At 35.4% G+C, this 16512-nt stretch overlaps 1 protein-coding gene across 1 annotated transcript; it reads right to left on the reverse strand.

Annotated features, from left to right (window-relative positions):
* Positions 1-711: 711 nt before the first annotated feature.
* Positions 712-15023, reverse strand: LOC143451829 (uncharacterized). Its single transcript, XM_076952575.1, has 18 exons — positions 14813-15023; positions 14572-14697; positions 14246-14416; positions 13913-14043; positions 13260-13500; positions 12784-12867; positions 12264-12317; positions 11108-12090; positions 10696-11026; positions 10522-10600; positions 10299-10438; positions 9562-9649; positions 9333-9478; positions 2957-3043; positions 2050-2312; positions 1119-1424; positions 973-1036; positions 712-884 (listed from the first exon to the last, which is right to left on the reverse strand). The coding sequence occupies exons 1-17, from the start codon at positions 14955-14957 to the stop codon at positions 983-985; spliced, it is 3429 nt and encodes a 1142-aa protein (XP_076808690.1). The 5' UTR covers positions 14958-15023; the 3' UTR covers positions 712-884; positions 973-982.
* Positions 15024-16512: the final 1489 nt, after the last annotated feature.

Here is a 16512-nt window from a genome sequence, read left to right on the forward strand (position 1 = left end):
GAAGTGAAAAAAAAAAGAATAATAATGGCCACAGTGCGCACGTGGCACGTCTGATGTTGCTCACAGTGGTCCAAGGACCGCTCAGGGAGTTAATATGTTTGCTCAGAGTCGTGAAGAATTAGAGGGAACATTGCTGCTTGTTAACCCGGTTGTCATAAGCACGGAGTGTAAGCAAAGAAACAGTTTCTTTCCGCATCTCAGGAACGCATAACAGCGGCTACCTTCATACATTTCCTGCCCAACAACTCGTAGCGAAAGTTGCAGCAGGAAGCTAATCCCCTGATATAACTCTGTGTGTTTGACGTCTTGCCCTAACTACACGCCGCAATGTTATTATTATTACTGCTGTTATTTGTCTGCTGCAAGTTGATATAAATTTTGGTAGCTTATAGTTCTGTTAATCATTGGTTACAAGGTAGAGGCAGCATTCGAGGCAGATGCTTTGGCGTACAAGCCATAGCACCAGTCGCATTAGATTTGAGCAGATATAGACAATTTAGAGCTGAGCCCTACAAAGCAATTAGCGATGATAAAAAAAGCCTACTTATAACGCTTAGGCAGAAATATGACGCTGAAAATATGACACAAAACCAATTTCTGTCTTACAACAAATTTTATTTCCACAAAACTCACTCTGGATATTTCAAATCACAAAAATCAGCAAATCTAAAATATTACAGCAAATTCACATTTAACATAATGCAGTGAATATTTATTTGAATAAACATGTCTAACAATTATAATTATGACATCACTATTAGTTTATGTACAAATATAAATCAATTTTATCATTGTATTAGTAAATCTGTAGATGGTGCATCTGGTTGAGCAGTCGCTCGATCTTGCAGATGTCCGCGGTTCGAATCCCGGCCACGACGCAATTCCTTTTAAACAAGTGAATCGATGTGTGGAAGGAATTTTTATAAATTTGAGTAAATAATGAATTTCTGTTTAAAACTGAAACCTACTTACCATTATTACGTCAGCAGTGCTCCCGCGGAGTGAGTATGGCGTCACTAAAATGAACATGCAACCGCTATAAATTAAAAATTTGGTTAAAAATTAAATTTCTGTGCAAAGTTTAAGTTGACACAAACATGACAAGATATAAAGAATACCGAGTCATGAAGCCGGTCAAGGACGAGTTGAATTTGTTGTTTCTCGCTCGAATTTGCGGAGAATCCATCTTCGAAGCAACCTTCCATGAACAGAACTTCTTCAATTTCTTCTCCAGCTTCTTCTCCAATTTCAACCAGAACCGAAGTGCGAACGGTGAACCGAATTTGCGAACCAGACTCGCTCGAATTTGCGATTCTTCCATCTTCGAAGCAACCAGTCATGCTCAGATCTTCTTCAATTTTAGCGAAAAATTCTGGTCCTGGAATGTCTTTGATTATGTTGCCATAGATGCTCAACTCTTTTACCTGCAGATGAAATGTTTGTAAACTACAACCTGGTGTATTGATGAAGCTAATATATTACTACATACAAGTTAATATTACCATTAATTGGTTAATAACTAACCAGCACCACGCGGTCAGATTTAGGCCTAGCCTACTGGTCCAACACAAATTCTTGGTTTTTGAATTAAATAGAAATAATTTTGAGCGGCCAATTAAAACCGGTATCGAGTATTAGTTGTAGAAACAAATCCTGATAATAAGTTTGCAAAAATATTTTCAGTTTTAAAAAAATTGAAACTTTTCAGTTGACCCAAAATTAACCGGTACATGTCAGGCTAAAACTGATCCAACAAAATTTTGTCATTTTTTCATTAAAAATACGGAATTTTAAGCGACCAAGTTTATCGCAGATTCCACTTTTTGTTGTAGATTCAAGTAATCGCTAAACCGTCGCAAAATTATTCTGCAATTTTATATAAATTAGCACAAAATATCCGACCTACACTGCCCAGTAATCTCAACAAACTGCCTTGAAAAATATCTTCGTACTAGCGATTATGACGTCATTATAACAAATATAAACAATTGATTATGACGTCTTATGCTGTTCTAAGCAAACGATAAAAAGTTGAATAAATCGTCAAACCTTTCCAGGCATCTCAGAGATCGCCGAAATTAATCTTTCCACATCATCAGGGGAGAAGCATCTCCTCAGATTAAGATCCTTCAACTCCTTTCGTTGTTTCCTTAAAACGTCACAAAAGATCGCGGCTTCCGATGATGACAAGTTCAATCCAAACAGACTCATCTCTGTTGGAAAGCGCTGTGACGCCATTATGAAGAGTTCCATGTCGCCGGATTCGTTTAATTCGCATAAAAGCGAAATATACCTGCGTTGGTTGTTGTCATCTAAACAAACATAATAGTTAATTATTTACCGGTTGTAGTTCGCCGCGTTATAGAAATAAATTTAAGACGGAAATTTTTCATGTTTAAGCAACAAAGTCAAGTTGAAAGCGAAAACTTACTTTTCTTTAAATTATCTGTTTGGAACGAATTAAAAAAAGAAGCAGTCATTTTAAAATGAAGATAAACTTAATACAACAACCAGAATTGATCTAAATGACATGTGGCCTATTTAGCCGGCAAATATTTTCACCAGAATTACCGGCAGCCTACTAAGCTAGGCTCTGTACACTAGCACTGGCAATATGTTTGCAATAGACATGTAAATGACAAAACTTACTTTTACTTGGCCTAGTAGGCTGCTGTATTAATCTACCAGTGATTATGTGGAAATATTTCCCGGCTAAATAGGCTACATGTCATTTCAATCAAGTTTCACAAAATATTATCACACAAATGTTTTCACAGCATCACCAGTCTGCCAGCGGCCTTACTGTACTAGGCCAAGTAAAGATAAGTTTTGAAATTCAAAGTAAATGTGTGTTCTGCTGCATATAATGCATGTCTATGGCAAATAATACTTAACATGCACATGCAGTTTATTCATTTATTTGCAGATTTAGGACAAAGTCAGAAAATAAACTTACCATACCAATCATCCCTCTGCAGTTTCTCAAATCGTTCCAGCTGCGACTTTAGTTCTTCTATCCAAATCCTCCTCTTCTCAGCAATATCTGGAAAAAAAATGTTATCAAGCTTAATACTGACAGGTGACAAATATAGTCTAGGCCTAGACGAAATAGCTTGAAAGTAACTGTAGGCTAGAATGCAATGAAATGTACTAAATAAAACTATTGCCTATTTTTTTGCATATAAGCCTACTTGCTGGGTTGCTAAATTTGCATTTTTCTAACTGACTGGATGCCATTTACTGAAGTTGCATTTTTGATTTACCAAACTGTGCGAATGGCTGCTCATAAAACAGACAACTATTTTATCGTTTTGCTGCTGATTACTAACGTTCTAAAACAATATTTTCATACAAATTTGATAAAGTGTAGTTTCCGAAATAGGCACAGTATATATAATGTTGAAAATAAAAAATTGGTTGTAGTAATATTTTAAGACTGCATGTTAAGAGCAGTTGCTAGAGGATCTTTTATTTTATAACGGTTATGTATTACAATGCATTGTTTTAAATAATATGCAAACTGTGCATGACACCGTTTTATTATAAAGTACATGGATCTCGAACAGTCAGAGGTGGGCACTTAGTACGTAGAAAGTACCATCGGTAACAGTACTTGGCAAAACATGTACCAACGGTTCCGGTATTTGGTACTATTTCAAAAAAGTAGTCCGGTACTTTGCCAGTACTGGGTACCAAACTACTTTTCGTACAGTGCATCATGTTACAAGTGCAACTTTTGCTGATATTATGGCCCCGCTAAAGGTTACTTCAGGTCAAAAACAATGTGAACTCACTCTATGCCGCTTTATTAGACATTTGTAGATTAAAAAAGAGCAAAAAACACTAAAATTGAAATCAAGTTTCAATTAAAATGAAATTTTAAAAAGCAAACTTCTGAAAACCTTGAAGTAATCATTTTAGAAGTACCAAGCACTGGGACGAACTTAAATTTCTAGAAAAAAGTAATTCAGTGCAGGGATTCTGTACTGTTCTCTAAAAGTACCGATGGTATCGGTACTGAATAAAGTACCGCAATAAAATAATTTGGTACTATAGTACGCTGTACTGCTCACCTCTGCCAACTGTACTAAGTCTTGCTCAATAACCGATGTTTGATTGGTGGGGAATCATCTCTGAGGTCGTGTAAAAACTATCTTCTAAAACCATATTAGCAAAGAGAAATGAACGAAATTATTACACTGCATGTTAATGCAGTAGACTTCGCTTATTATGACTCTCTTTGGACCAAACCATTCTGGTCACAACATTGGAATAGTCATAATAACCACAGCTGCAAGCCTGATACAGCACCACACACTAAGCAGTATCGACACAGTCGGAAACAAATTGACTAAACTTTCTAAAATCTCATACATTTCTTACATGATGCGAAAGAAAACTCACATGGCACAATCATTCCTGTCACATTGCATAATTGACAAAGAAACATTGGGTGAATAAAATTGAAAAAGTGGTCGTAATACTCAAACACAGGTCATAGTAAACAGAGACATTTGTATGGCAAAATTTGGGACTATATCATCACGGTCATATAAAGCGGGTTGTCATATTAAAGCCGACTTTATTGCATATAAATGTGTAGCACACCATATGGTGGCTATCATTTTTTTACATGAGTTGGTAGGGGTGGCCAGTGTAAAATAACATAATTGTTAGCCTAAACCATATTTGAGCTATATTAATTTCTGTTGGCGGAGAAACTAAACAGAAACAGGTTTTGCTTGCTTTCGTAGTAGTGCTGTAATTGCTTTTGTAATAATAAGGAGAGGAGTACTGAATCAGTTTATGAGTATCAAAACCAAATTTTTGAAAAAACAATCGAAACATTGCGACCAAACCATGTATTATAGTATTATACAGATGAATAACAGTGCGTATGCTCCAAATTAGTTTATTCTAATTTTCTGCTAGTATGTTTAGTTGTGATTTTCAGTGTCAAAATACTTGTATATAGCAAAATGGCAATATAAATGATTTCCTGTTGTGACACAAAAACTTGTAAATTATTATTTAATTTGCAATGCTTTTTCTCTATTTTACATTTAATGAAATTTATATTCTTAGAATGACAACTCATTCGCAAAACAGCCACTGAAGTATTCTTCCACAATCTGCACTCAACCTCAGAGACATGCACAACAAACACGATGTCTATAGTAAGGTGCAACCATACCACGAACATCACATGCATTTGTCTGACGTGAAGAACACCTTGTGCTGCTAGAAAAATGCTATCATACTGCAACAGACCTGAGTGAACTGTGTGTCAAACCAAAACCGATGAAAATCAACCGGCTTATACCACCAGTTACAATTCTGAAACTGATCAATAGTCAACCCAAAAGTCAACCACTGACTCTTACTCCAGTAACAACTACAGAGTGATCACATGATTTGGCAATGGACATTGTTTATATTACTGTAACAATGTTAATCATTGCCCTTTAAAACAGAGTAAACATTGTATACTTGGCAGCATTTGCCACAATGAGACACTGACAAAAGAAACATTTCATACTACAAGTACATGTATATTTATTGTCAGGGCTGGTCTTAGGCCATTGTCAGTGATTTAACCAACTTGGGCTACATGCTGCTTAGTACCAAAACAGAAATAGTAACAAAACAGAAATCGCAGATCACAGTGTTTTCAATTTGTTCTCGAAGTGTTATTATCGATGTTATTATTTAACTTTTTTTCGAAAGAGAATGTGAACTTGGTGAAAACATATCACAAAGCAAAGCTTTGATGAGAGCTGATTTGCAAAGAGTTTATATTTGGTTAACGTTGTTATGAATATTATTACATTAAGATATTTCAAATTGACAAAAAATGCCCACTATCAGTTCTTGCATTGGGTTCATGCTTAGTAAGTCCTGTTTTGTATACAATACAACACAAAAATGACATTTATGGACTGGCTGTGTTGAATGATGTGGAAATGACAATGCACAAATTACAGTTAATGCTGTGACAACCAAACCACGTGACTCTGTGTCACGTCATAGCATACGTGCAGAAAAACATCTGCATCAGAAATGATAATATGATGACCTTGATTGAACTGGTTGGAAATTGAAAAACAAATACGTCAGAGGTCAAACTTGGCCAGGCTGATGCAACGTTTGAAGAGAACAACGAACGAAAAAAAGGATTTATGCTAAAAAAAAAGCGGATGGTTTGGTTGCGAATCTGGGAGAGTGGATGGAGAGACAGTAAAAAAAACGAGTGCATAAAAAAAACGTGATTACCAAAATTTGAGTTGTTGGGCGACTGAAGAAGAATAAAAAAAAAGTGTTTTCTGTTGCTGCCGGAGTATTCTATTTGAATAAGGCGATTTATCAATAGTTAGAAGTGACGAAACGTCATAAGTTAAACGTCATAAGTGGTGCCCCGAGTGAGGATCGAACTCACGACCTTGAGATTATGAGACTCACTCGGGGCACCACTTATGACGTTTAACTTATGACGTTTCGTCACTTCTAACTATTGATAAATCGCCTTATTCAAATAGAATACTCCGGCAGCAACAGAAAACACTTTTTTTTTATTCTTCTTCAGTCGCCCAACAACTCAAATTTTGGTAATCACGTTTTTTTTATGCACTCGTTTTTTTTACTGTCTCTCCATCCACTCTCCCAGATTCGCAACCAAACCATCCGCTTTTTTTTAGCATAAATCCTTTTTTCGTTCGTTGTTCTCTTCAAACGTTGCATCAGCCTGGCCAAGTTTGACCTCTGACGTATTTGTTTTTCAATTTCCAACCAGTTCAATCAAGGTCATCATATTATCATTTCTGATGCAGATGTTTTTCTGCACGTATGCTATGACGTGACACAGAGTCACGTGGTTTGGTTGTCACAATGCCACGGCACTTACAAGCAATGTGCGAAAATAAATGTACCCAATATTGAGCTTTATACCACCCAAATAGATATGTGTAAATCTATTCATTCAAGTAATGTAGAAAATGTTGTATCAGTGTTCGAGTAGAAATTGTAATACAGTTAAAGCTCATTAACTTGACTTCATTTGAATGGAGATTCAAATAATTTAAGGAAACTTAACCTAATAAAATTCATGTAAACTAGTAATAGTGACTGAAGTGTTCTTTTTGTTTCCCAGAGCATAGTTAGCACTAATTATCTCAACATTAGTGAAAGAATTGTTATCAGTAGAAATAAACATAAACACCATAGTGATTTATTTATTTGATTCAGTAATGGGTTATTATAAGCTAGAAATATAGCCTGTTCATCCAAAGTTATCTAACTCAATGCCTTTTCAACTCAAAGATATGATTTTAACTTTAGCGTATCACATTTAAGAGCTTCAGCTGATAGTTATACTCAATATATGCAACAACAAATGGAAACAACTGTTATGAGAACAATTTAAGAAATGCTAAGTGAGACAAAGGCAGTTCTAGAGCTCCACAAGGCTAGTGCACTAAGCCAAGCATATCAGACTTAAACAGATATAGCAGTAGCACAGCAACAAGCATGGGTAATATATCTAATGACATCATCATGCTGTGTAATACTTCCACAAGAACAAATCTCTCTTTTATCACATCTAATTTATAAAAAAGACTCATTGTAAAAGATGATAAATGAAGGCAACTATTATCCTCCAGTCATGTGTTTATGGTTAATTACAGCCAATTTTACCAGCCTATGATAACTGGAAGTAAGTTAATTGGTCATTTTACTTTGTGTTAAATGTTAACCACTTTTCGATGAACATTATTATGCAGTTGTGTTTAAGTTCTTGGACCTAAAAAAAACAATGTCCATAAAAGCTTTTGTAAAATATGAGCAGAGCTTTCACATTGGAACATTTCTGGAAGCAGTAACCCAGGAACTTTAGCTTGACGGTTATAACATCTATTATAAATTCAAGTTTTGCAATTTGTTAGACGGTAGTGGGCTAAAATTTACAGTCACCTAAATTGTGGGCAAAGACAAAGCAAGGCAAAAATTGATGTTCAATGATGATTAAAAAGAATGGCAATGGCAAAAATGATTAAAAAAGGCAAAAATGATTAAAAAGGATCGTAAATGTAGTTCTGTAGTTGCAAATTACACGACAATTTGTTTACCCGTAGCTTATACATAGGCCAACTACTGCACTAAAACTTGTCAGAAAATTATTCATATTTTGTTTTACATCCTACTAAATTCTTTAGCCTGCTATGTTTCTTATGCACTGAAACATGCCGTAATATTCGGCAACTTTTCTTGGAATATTACTAAGGTTTAGTCAGACATAAAACGTAGGTTTTTCACATATATGCTTATTACCGGTACTTTACCACAAGTTTCGGCTTTAGCATTAACCTTGTTCTACGGTGATGACGGGATAATTCAGACGCCACATAATCTTCATACCTCATTAACAGTAATAGTGTCCATCTTAACTTCGCAACGTTTACTTTTAGAGTATAACTAAAAGTTTAAACAGTTGTGTAAGCAGCAGTTACAGTAGTAACTTCATCAATTGCAGGTCTGGATCAGTTTGATACAAAATGACAACAATGAATCGATCACGTGACTTTGTTGTTATTTTGATTATTTTCATCGTAACCATTAGAGACGATGTTTCCACCAAACCTTTGGAGTTTTGATAAATCCTTTGCTATATGCTTCGTAGTACTTTAGGATTGATTTATAATGAAAATAAAATTAGTAAAATGAGCATTTATTTTGTATTCGATACCATTTGAAATAAAATGTTATTTTTTGCCATTATATTATTGTGATACACGTTTTAGTCTTCTAGGCCACATTTGCCTGTTTTATTTGTGGTAATTATCATCGTAATTGTTTATGTCTTTGCGACCACCTACGTCGGCACAATTTTTCGTCCCTCATATTTAAGGCCTAAAATAAAACGAAAAACATGTGATTGAAGGGATACGTTATTTTAGTGTTATTGTGGAATTAGAAGTTACAGGGATGTCAATTCAATGAACATCATATTGACAAAGCTTGTCATGTTGGAGCGAGTGCAATAATATCATGACCCTTGCGGCGTAATACTTCATCACCGATAGATACGAAACTCATCCAATTTAGCAAGAAAAACACAAGCTATAACTTTATAACGATGAACATAAACGTAAGTCAAAGTAAAGAAAACTTGCAATCGTAGCTTATAAATTCTTGTACCAAGTCCTATACAATTTGGCACTGCTCTATATAATACAGAGTTTCTGGTACCGTTGAGCGTTGGTACTTTTGAAAACTGTATCAAATTACTTTGCAAAAGCATTTGCAAAATACTGTAACAAGAACATAACGGTACAAACCGGATGATGAGGATGCCTTCTTATATGCCTGCTGTTCTGTAGACCTAGTTGAAAATAAGGCTGATGACTGATGTTCTAGAGATGATATCTCCTCCTCTGCTGGCTTTTGTGTAAGTGAAATCTGCTCCTCTACCTGATCATCTTGTCTGAATAAGTCATAATTGCTTTTGTCTCTTTCATGTCTAATATGAGCTCGTTTATAGAACAGTAAAAACTTTTTAAACTTTACCTGTTAAGGCAGCAAAAACAGCGAGATAACAAGCACGAGCGGTCTCGCTGCTCGTGTCCAGATGTGGCAATCTTGCTGATGCTGGAATCTGCAAAAAATATATCGTTTGATCGGTTCATGTTTAGAAAATATTTGCATAATGGCAAAACGTTAACAGAAATAGGTATTTGCATATAGAACACTTTGCGTAAAAAAACCTTTTTTGATGTCTACTGTATGATCAAACGGCATATTATAATTATAGCTCCAAGAATCGAAAACAAGATATATGAGACTGAAAGAAAATTGATGAAAACCTGAAAACATCTACAGTCACTAACGCTTGGGTTTGTAAAGGGCACCCTTGGCCCACTGACCCCACCCGGTCTTTAAGTAATAGTAAAGTAAAGATCGTTAAGTGAGTGCAATAATAGAGAAAATGTCGAGTGTTACACCGGAAGCTTGTTTTTTATGAATAGCGCTTTAATAAAGAAACCGCTTCTTGAACAGGAACAAATTATTACAACAACTTTTATTTTTGTCGGACATTTCCTTCCTGCATATCACGGCAAGTTGTCTAACGGAAGCATAACTAAACAAACAGCACAAATGGTAAAACCCCGATGTTTGTATATTATCAAGTTTTTTTGTGAAAACGATTCAACAAAATGTGAAACATGTTTCACATCTTCTTTTTTATTAATTATGTTTTTCATAAATGTGTGCAAAATCTAAAAAAAAAACATTATGGTACAAACCGGATGATTCCATCTCCTCTGCCTGCTGTTCTGTAGACCTAGGCGAAAGTAAGGCTGATGACTGATATTTTGGGGATGATATCTTCTCCTCTGCTGGCTCTTGTGGAAGTGAAATCTGCTCCTCTACCAGCTCATCTTGTCTGAAAATGTCATAATTGCTTTTTTCTCTTTCTTGCCTAGTATGAGATCGCTTATAGAACAACAAAATCGTTTTCAACTTCACCTGTTGAAAGAAAGTGAGGTCAAGCACGAGCGTTCTGGCTGATCGTGCCCAGTTGAAGCAATTTTGTTGATGCTGGAATCTGAAGAAAAGTTGATATTTTACAATTTTCATGTTTGAATGAGCTTAATAGTAAATCATACCTTAAAATGCACATTACTACTATCCTGATAATACCTTTCATCATATCTAGGAGCAGACCGCAAACAAATCTCCTAATAACAGACCACTTCTCCTCGAAAAATAGCTCGTTTGAAACAAGGTGTTTAAACTTATCCATGGGCAGCTCATTAACGATAAACTTTGCGGTGAAAAACTCCTGATACAGTTGGTGGGCGAAGTAATACTTCACGTGGCCATCAAACACGCGGCTGACTGCCGCAAAATGAGCGTAAATGCCGACGACGATATCTTGTATCTCGTCTGGTTCAAGACCAACTGCTCTGAGGTCGTCACGTGTGATGACAACTGTAGACCTCATAGTGGCTTTGAAGGCCACTTCACTGAGCTGCAACACAATACAAGTAATAATATGGTCTCGTACATTACCACTATTTTAGGCAAAGAGAAACATGTTCAGTTCTCTCACCTGCTTTACTAATAAATTGATGTCTTGGTGTTTTGCATTGTCACTGCATCTGAGGTTCTCCAAAACTGTGGCAAAAACCCGCGTTGTGGTGCTGATTTTTCCAATTTGTGTTGTAGGAGCCAAACCTGCTGCTATAACTAACTGAAGCAACAGCGGGTTGAAACAAAGTGCAAAAACAATTTTAGCATTTCGGGAAAGATCATTCCAAAGCTTGTCGGCAGAAGCACCAGCATAAAAATAAAACAGTTTCTTCATACCTTCTAGGGGCAGATCACCAAGTAAGATTGTAGAGTCTGGACGTAGTGGAGCAGGAAGCTTGATGACACTGTGGGGTCTGGAGGTAAAGACGAGCTTAATGTCTGGAAGGAATTGTTTATTGCATAAGTTGGCAATGAGGTCTGGTACACTTTGGGGAGTATCATAGTCCACTTTGGGTACTTTGTCTTTAAATGACCACTCCGCCTGATCCAGACCATCAAAGAGTAGAAGACAACTTTTCTGATTTTTTTTGATCCACTCCCATGCATCCTCTCGAGTGCTGTCGTCTAAATCCGGATAAATGTTATCCATAATTAGCTTCCGGAAACTGACCTCTTTGCCAACTGGCATCTCCATAAATTTGTAATAAAGACATTTGTATTTTTCTGTTTTGGCTAATCTTTTGGACAAAGTCGTCTTTCCGGATCCGGGGTAACCTATGAATGCTGTAAAGCGATTGTTGGACTTCAGCAATTCTTCAAATTCAATGTCCTCATCCCGCTTAAGTGTATCAGGTTCACCAGTTGAAGCGGCAAAAGTTTCATGTTCTGGAACTGCCTGTCCGCAGAAATAAGATACTTTAGTGTACTTTGGATGGACAACTGGAATATCTTCTACTGAGACGTCGATTCCAGCTTGGAGACGGATGTCATCTTCACGGCGTTTATTTTGCTCTTGCAAAACCTTTCCAATGGCTTCCTCTCGCTTTCCGAGTTTTCGATGGTCTGATAAGAATACAGACCTTTAAAGCATGAATATTTAAAAAGGAAACTGCATAAGGTTATATATATATTTATAAATCGTGACAGTTGCAAAACGCACTTGTAGTTTCCTCAGCAACTACGGCATATAAAACATACATTAATGGTCCATTAAATACATCATTGTGTATACTAACCTGCTTTATTTGTATCCAAACATTTCGTGAGTTGCTGTTGTTCATTGGGATGATCTATGGAACAGTTAAAAAATAGTTATGTATCGTTGAAAGGAAAACTGTTCTTAGGAGATATTTTGGTTTTGGTTCCAAACCCAAATAAATACAAGCCATAACAGTGCCAAAATGCAAAAGCCTTGACTAAAAGTTTAAATCGATCCATATATAATCGGTGTTATGCACAGCTGCACTCTGTTATAAAACGATAGTATGATAATAATAACAGCAGTTTGCTTTTAACAAAAATTTGGTTTAGCAAATAAAAGTTGTGATGAAAAATCGAACACGCTATAATTACAAAATGTGTCAGCAGTTTTGTAAAATTTCCAATTAATATTTCTGGAGGTAGCAGCAGATAAAAGCATAAAAACTAACAGTAAGTAAAATAAAAAGAACTAATAACTAATAACAACAACTTCAGTTATTTTTTTAATGATAAAATGTTGTGATAACTACTTTTTCAACTTATGAGTTAAATTACCTATTTCTTGGATAAGCTTTTCAAAGTTATTCTCAAATGATTCTTTGCTAAAATCGTAGTAGAGTTTTCCCGACACCAAAAGAGCTTTTGATAAAGATTGTAAAAATATAAATGTTAATTTGTGGTGAAAGTTGGTGATAAAAATTAATTCAAAAAGAATATCCAAAGGTAAAAATAGAAAAAAAACATAAACTTACATAAATGATTAGTTAAAGCAAGAGCAGAATATAAGAACTCTTAAAGTTAACATTGATTTATCGCCACAAACTTTCGTTTACTTGAGTTTGCGTCTTCTGGTGTAACAATTATGATTAATAATGAAAATAACAATACTAAATATAATGTTACCATTCAAACCTTAAGCAACATCCCATTTTGTGACGTAGAAATCAATTTAAAAAAATCAACGAGTCATAGGCATAAAAATGCGTTGAAAACAACCAAGCACAAATGAAAAGTATAATAAAAATGCATACCTGTCCAGCCATCCATTTTATAATTGTCTTGGGTGATAATGGGTATTATACGTTTTCTCTTGTCAGCGGCAAGTTTGACTTCCCTTTTGCAGTTTTCACTGAGTTTATAATTTTCGGACAGAAACATGAGGACCAAGTAAGCGTTGTCAACGGCTTCATACATTCTGTCATAAATGTCTCCTCTGATCTCGTCTTTATCAATCCACACTTTGTAACCAGCGGCAGAGAGTTCATCGGATATCTGCAAAAGTGCGAGAAAATTAAACTAGACTGTTAAGTTATGTTTGTGAGTAGCTAATTTGCAACTCTTCTACTTTCGTAATCTTTCTAAAACCAACAAGCGGTTTCGGTTATTAGTAATTTGCAAAATAAATCTAAGACGAAAACAGAACAGCGCATTTTATAAATTCCACATCATCTAAATGATGTTTTTGCTGATATTTACGATATGTGTATGAAATAAAAGTTTCTTTCTGACCATAGCACAAATTTTTAAATTAAGATACAGCGAAAGTGAAGAACGAAACTACGTATTTACCAAAAGACAAAGTTTGAATTTGGAGTTTTAAACATTTTTTGATTATTAATTCTATTAACATTTCGTGTACTTCGTTAAAACATGTATACTGAGAATATAAAATCTATTTACAAACCTTATGAGCAAGATCCTTTGAATCATTCCAGTTATAACTGATCATTATATGCTGGTTGGCTTGGTTGTCATCCTGGTGTTGACTGGTCCCAGGTCCACAAGGTGAATTTGTTGCTTGTGGAGTATTAGGTCCTGAAATAAGATGTAATATTTAAGCAAAGATGCATGGGTCTTGTACCGCTGTTGGAGAAAAGAAACGCGAAGCACTTAAACAGGTAGCGACCCATGTAAAAAAATTCAGGAAGTGATAAGAGGAAAGAAACAAAATGTGATACGATAATGAAAGAAAATAAAAATTTTACAAGGAAAAGTTGTATGGTCTTATAATGCTTACCTAAAGGATTTATTTGTTTCTCTTTAACTTGTGTTGGTTGTATATTTTTCAAGTCCCTGATGTCTTTTTGCTTATATTCTCTGTTGTCTTGGTATTGTCTTTGATCGTGATGTTGGTATTGTCTTTCGTCGTGGTGGTAAATTTTAGGAGCATAATTAATCATGACTGGCCCTGATTTGCGGTAAAAGATAAGATTTTCATCTATAAAAAGCCATCACAATATTATGGAAACATAATTTGATAAATGCCACTAATAGGCTTTATCCTAAGTATTTAAAGACAATTGTTTGCTAACGTATTCAGCGAAACAGTTTCATAAAACTTACCAACTCCGCTTTCAGCCATTTTGCTTGTAAGCTCAATCAACCCTGGATCGATTCTACTTAAAGCATTCTGAGAAGCTTCAGCATTTTCCATTGTTTGCAAGACTTGATTTCCTGCATCTGCAGCCCCTGGATTTAAAGTAAAGGAAAAACAAAACTTTTATATCAAGTAATATATTAAAAGGTTTTTATGTAATTACAGCAAAGTACAAAGACTTAATCTTTCTAATCTCAGATTACCCACCATGAGACATCCCCGCTTGCATTGCAACAGCACGTGATGTTCCAGGTTGTTCATCACTTTCACCTGATGAGCTCTCTTCATTGTTATCAGGTTGTACAAGTTGAAGTTTATCTTCGGTCAATCTTTGCTCTTCTGGCTTCGACATACTTCAACGCTGCAGTAATTATCTTAGCTTATGCTTTACACCTGGTCAAATTGTTGATGACGTGAAATAATTATCTTAGCTTTTGTTATATACACCTAGTAAAAATTAATTTGATGACGTAAAAGTTTTCCAAAGAATGCAGTAACTGAGCTTTAAATTTTAACGAAATTAACAACATCTCTGCCCCTTGCTAGTCTACCAACTTTTAAGCAGACTCTAACTTTTAAGAAAGGAAACTTCTTGAAATTTAATTATTAAATGTTGTTGTAGGTAATCAGACCACATTGTTCTACACCTGCTGACACAGGATGGTGTTCAACTTCAACAATAATTGCTACTCTCCGATTTAATTTGGGTGCTGACTTGGACGAATTCTGGAAAAGTTTTCAATTCTTATTTTGATAGAATAAAATTTGTCTAGAACCTGGATTTAAAAATCTTCTCAGCGTCGGTTATTAAACAGCGAGTTACCACTGGTTCATTTGGGTTGCGCTGGCAAGTGGGGATTAAAATATAAAAATTATAACCAGGGCCAGCTTGCAGATTTTAAAACCAGAAATATATTTCACCCGAAGAGTGCATCATCAGCCTTATTCAAATAGATTATTTTATCTTACTTTGGTAGCGCATATTTCTTATTCTCTTATTGGTTTGTGAAATGTTGGTTCATACAGGGTTAATTCACCACCTGAGCACCTTTGGTTATTGAAATTATGCCTGGTGGCAAACATAGTCTTTTTACAGAAACATAGTTCACTTTGGTGGAACATTATATGATCAATATATGTCATATTATTATATCGTATTTACTCGAAGGGTGACTTTATATTTTGCTGTTCTTTACTTTACCGGTTTGGTGTGTTTTGCTCTAACCGTATTGATCAGTTTTGTTGTGTTGCCATTTGTGCTTCATATTGATTTGTTTTATGAGCAGTTGCTGTCAGTTTATTTGATTTCTTCACATACTGTTGATGACCGTCTCATTGCCTTTGTGTGGTTGACCGGATTGCACGTTACTCGTCGCTCTCCTATTGGTTACTTGAAATAAGTCATCTGTATCAAGTTATGTTAATTTTTAGTCGACTTTACTCAGCAAGCACTGCGTTTTAAATTTTATTTACTTGAAGTGAATTAAGAATCATTTCTGAATTGTAACCACCGCTAGATGGAGGGACGGAGCAACAACGCACTCTTTTAACGTTTCAGGTTCGAAGGATTTGTTATTTTCCCTCCTAAATGCTATTACACGCTAACTACAGTGTTTTACAATCGTAAAACGTCATATTACGGTGGTTATTTGTATTTTAATATTTTCAAACAGACGCTGTTGTGTTAAATTTACAATTCTTTACCGAACAGTACCAACAGCTGGATAGACCAAGTCTATAAAGCTAAACTTGGAGAATATGTGCCTAAATTATAATTTTATTGATGAATGAGCCCCCACCAAAACTGGGCCCTAGGGCATTCCACCATGTTATGTCGATGGGATGCCTATCCCGCCCAAATAAGACTGAAAGACAATAGGCCTACCACAGGCGCATCAAGATTTTTA

The sequence above is a fragment of the Clavelina lepadiformis genome, chromosome 4, assembly GCF_947623445.1.
Source record: "Clavelina lepadiformis chromosome 4, kaClaLepa1.1, whole genome shotgun sequence".
NCBI lineage: Eukaryota > Metazoa > Chordata > Ascidiacea > Aplousobranchia > Clavelinidae > Clavelina > Clavelina lepadiformis.

What these genes read in the sequence shown, in the direction of transcription:
- LOC143451829 (XM_076952575.1), bottom strand. Translation starts at nt 14,957, where the DNA reads ATGTCGAAGCCAGAAGAGCAAAGATTGACCGAAGATAAACTTCAACTT. An exon ending in GAAGGCATCCTCATCATCCG is followed by an intron (nt 3,044 to 9,332) that starts GTTTGTACCGTT and finishes TTTTTTTTCCAG; the next exon opens with ATATTGCTGAGAAGAGGAGG. An exon ending in TTGACCGGCTTCATGACTCG is followed by an intron (nt 1,037 to 1,118) that starts GTATTCTTTATA and finishes TTTAATTTATAG; the next exon opens with CGGTTGCATGTTCATTTTAG.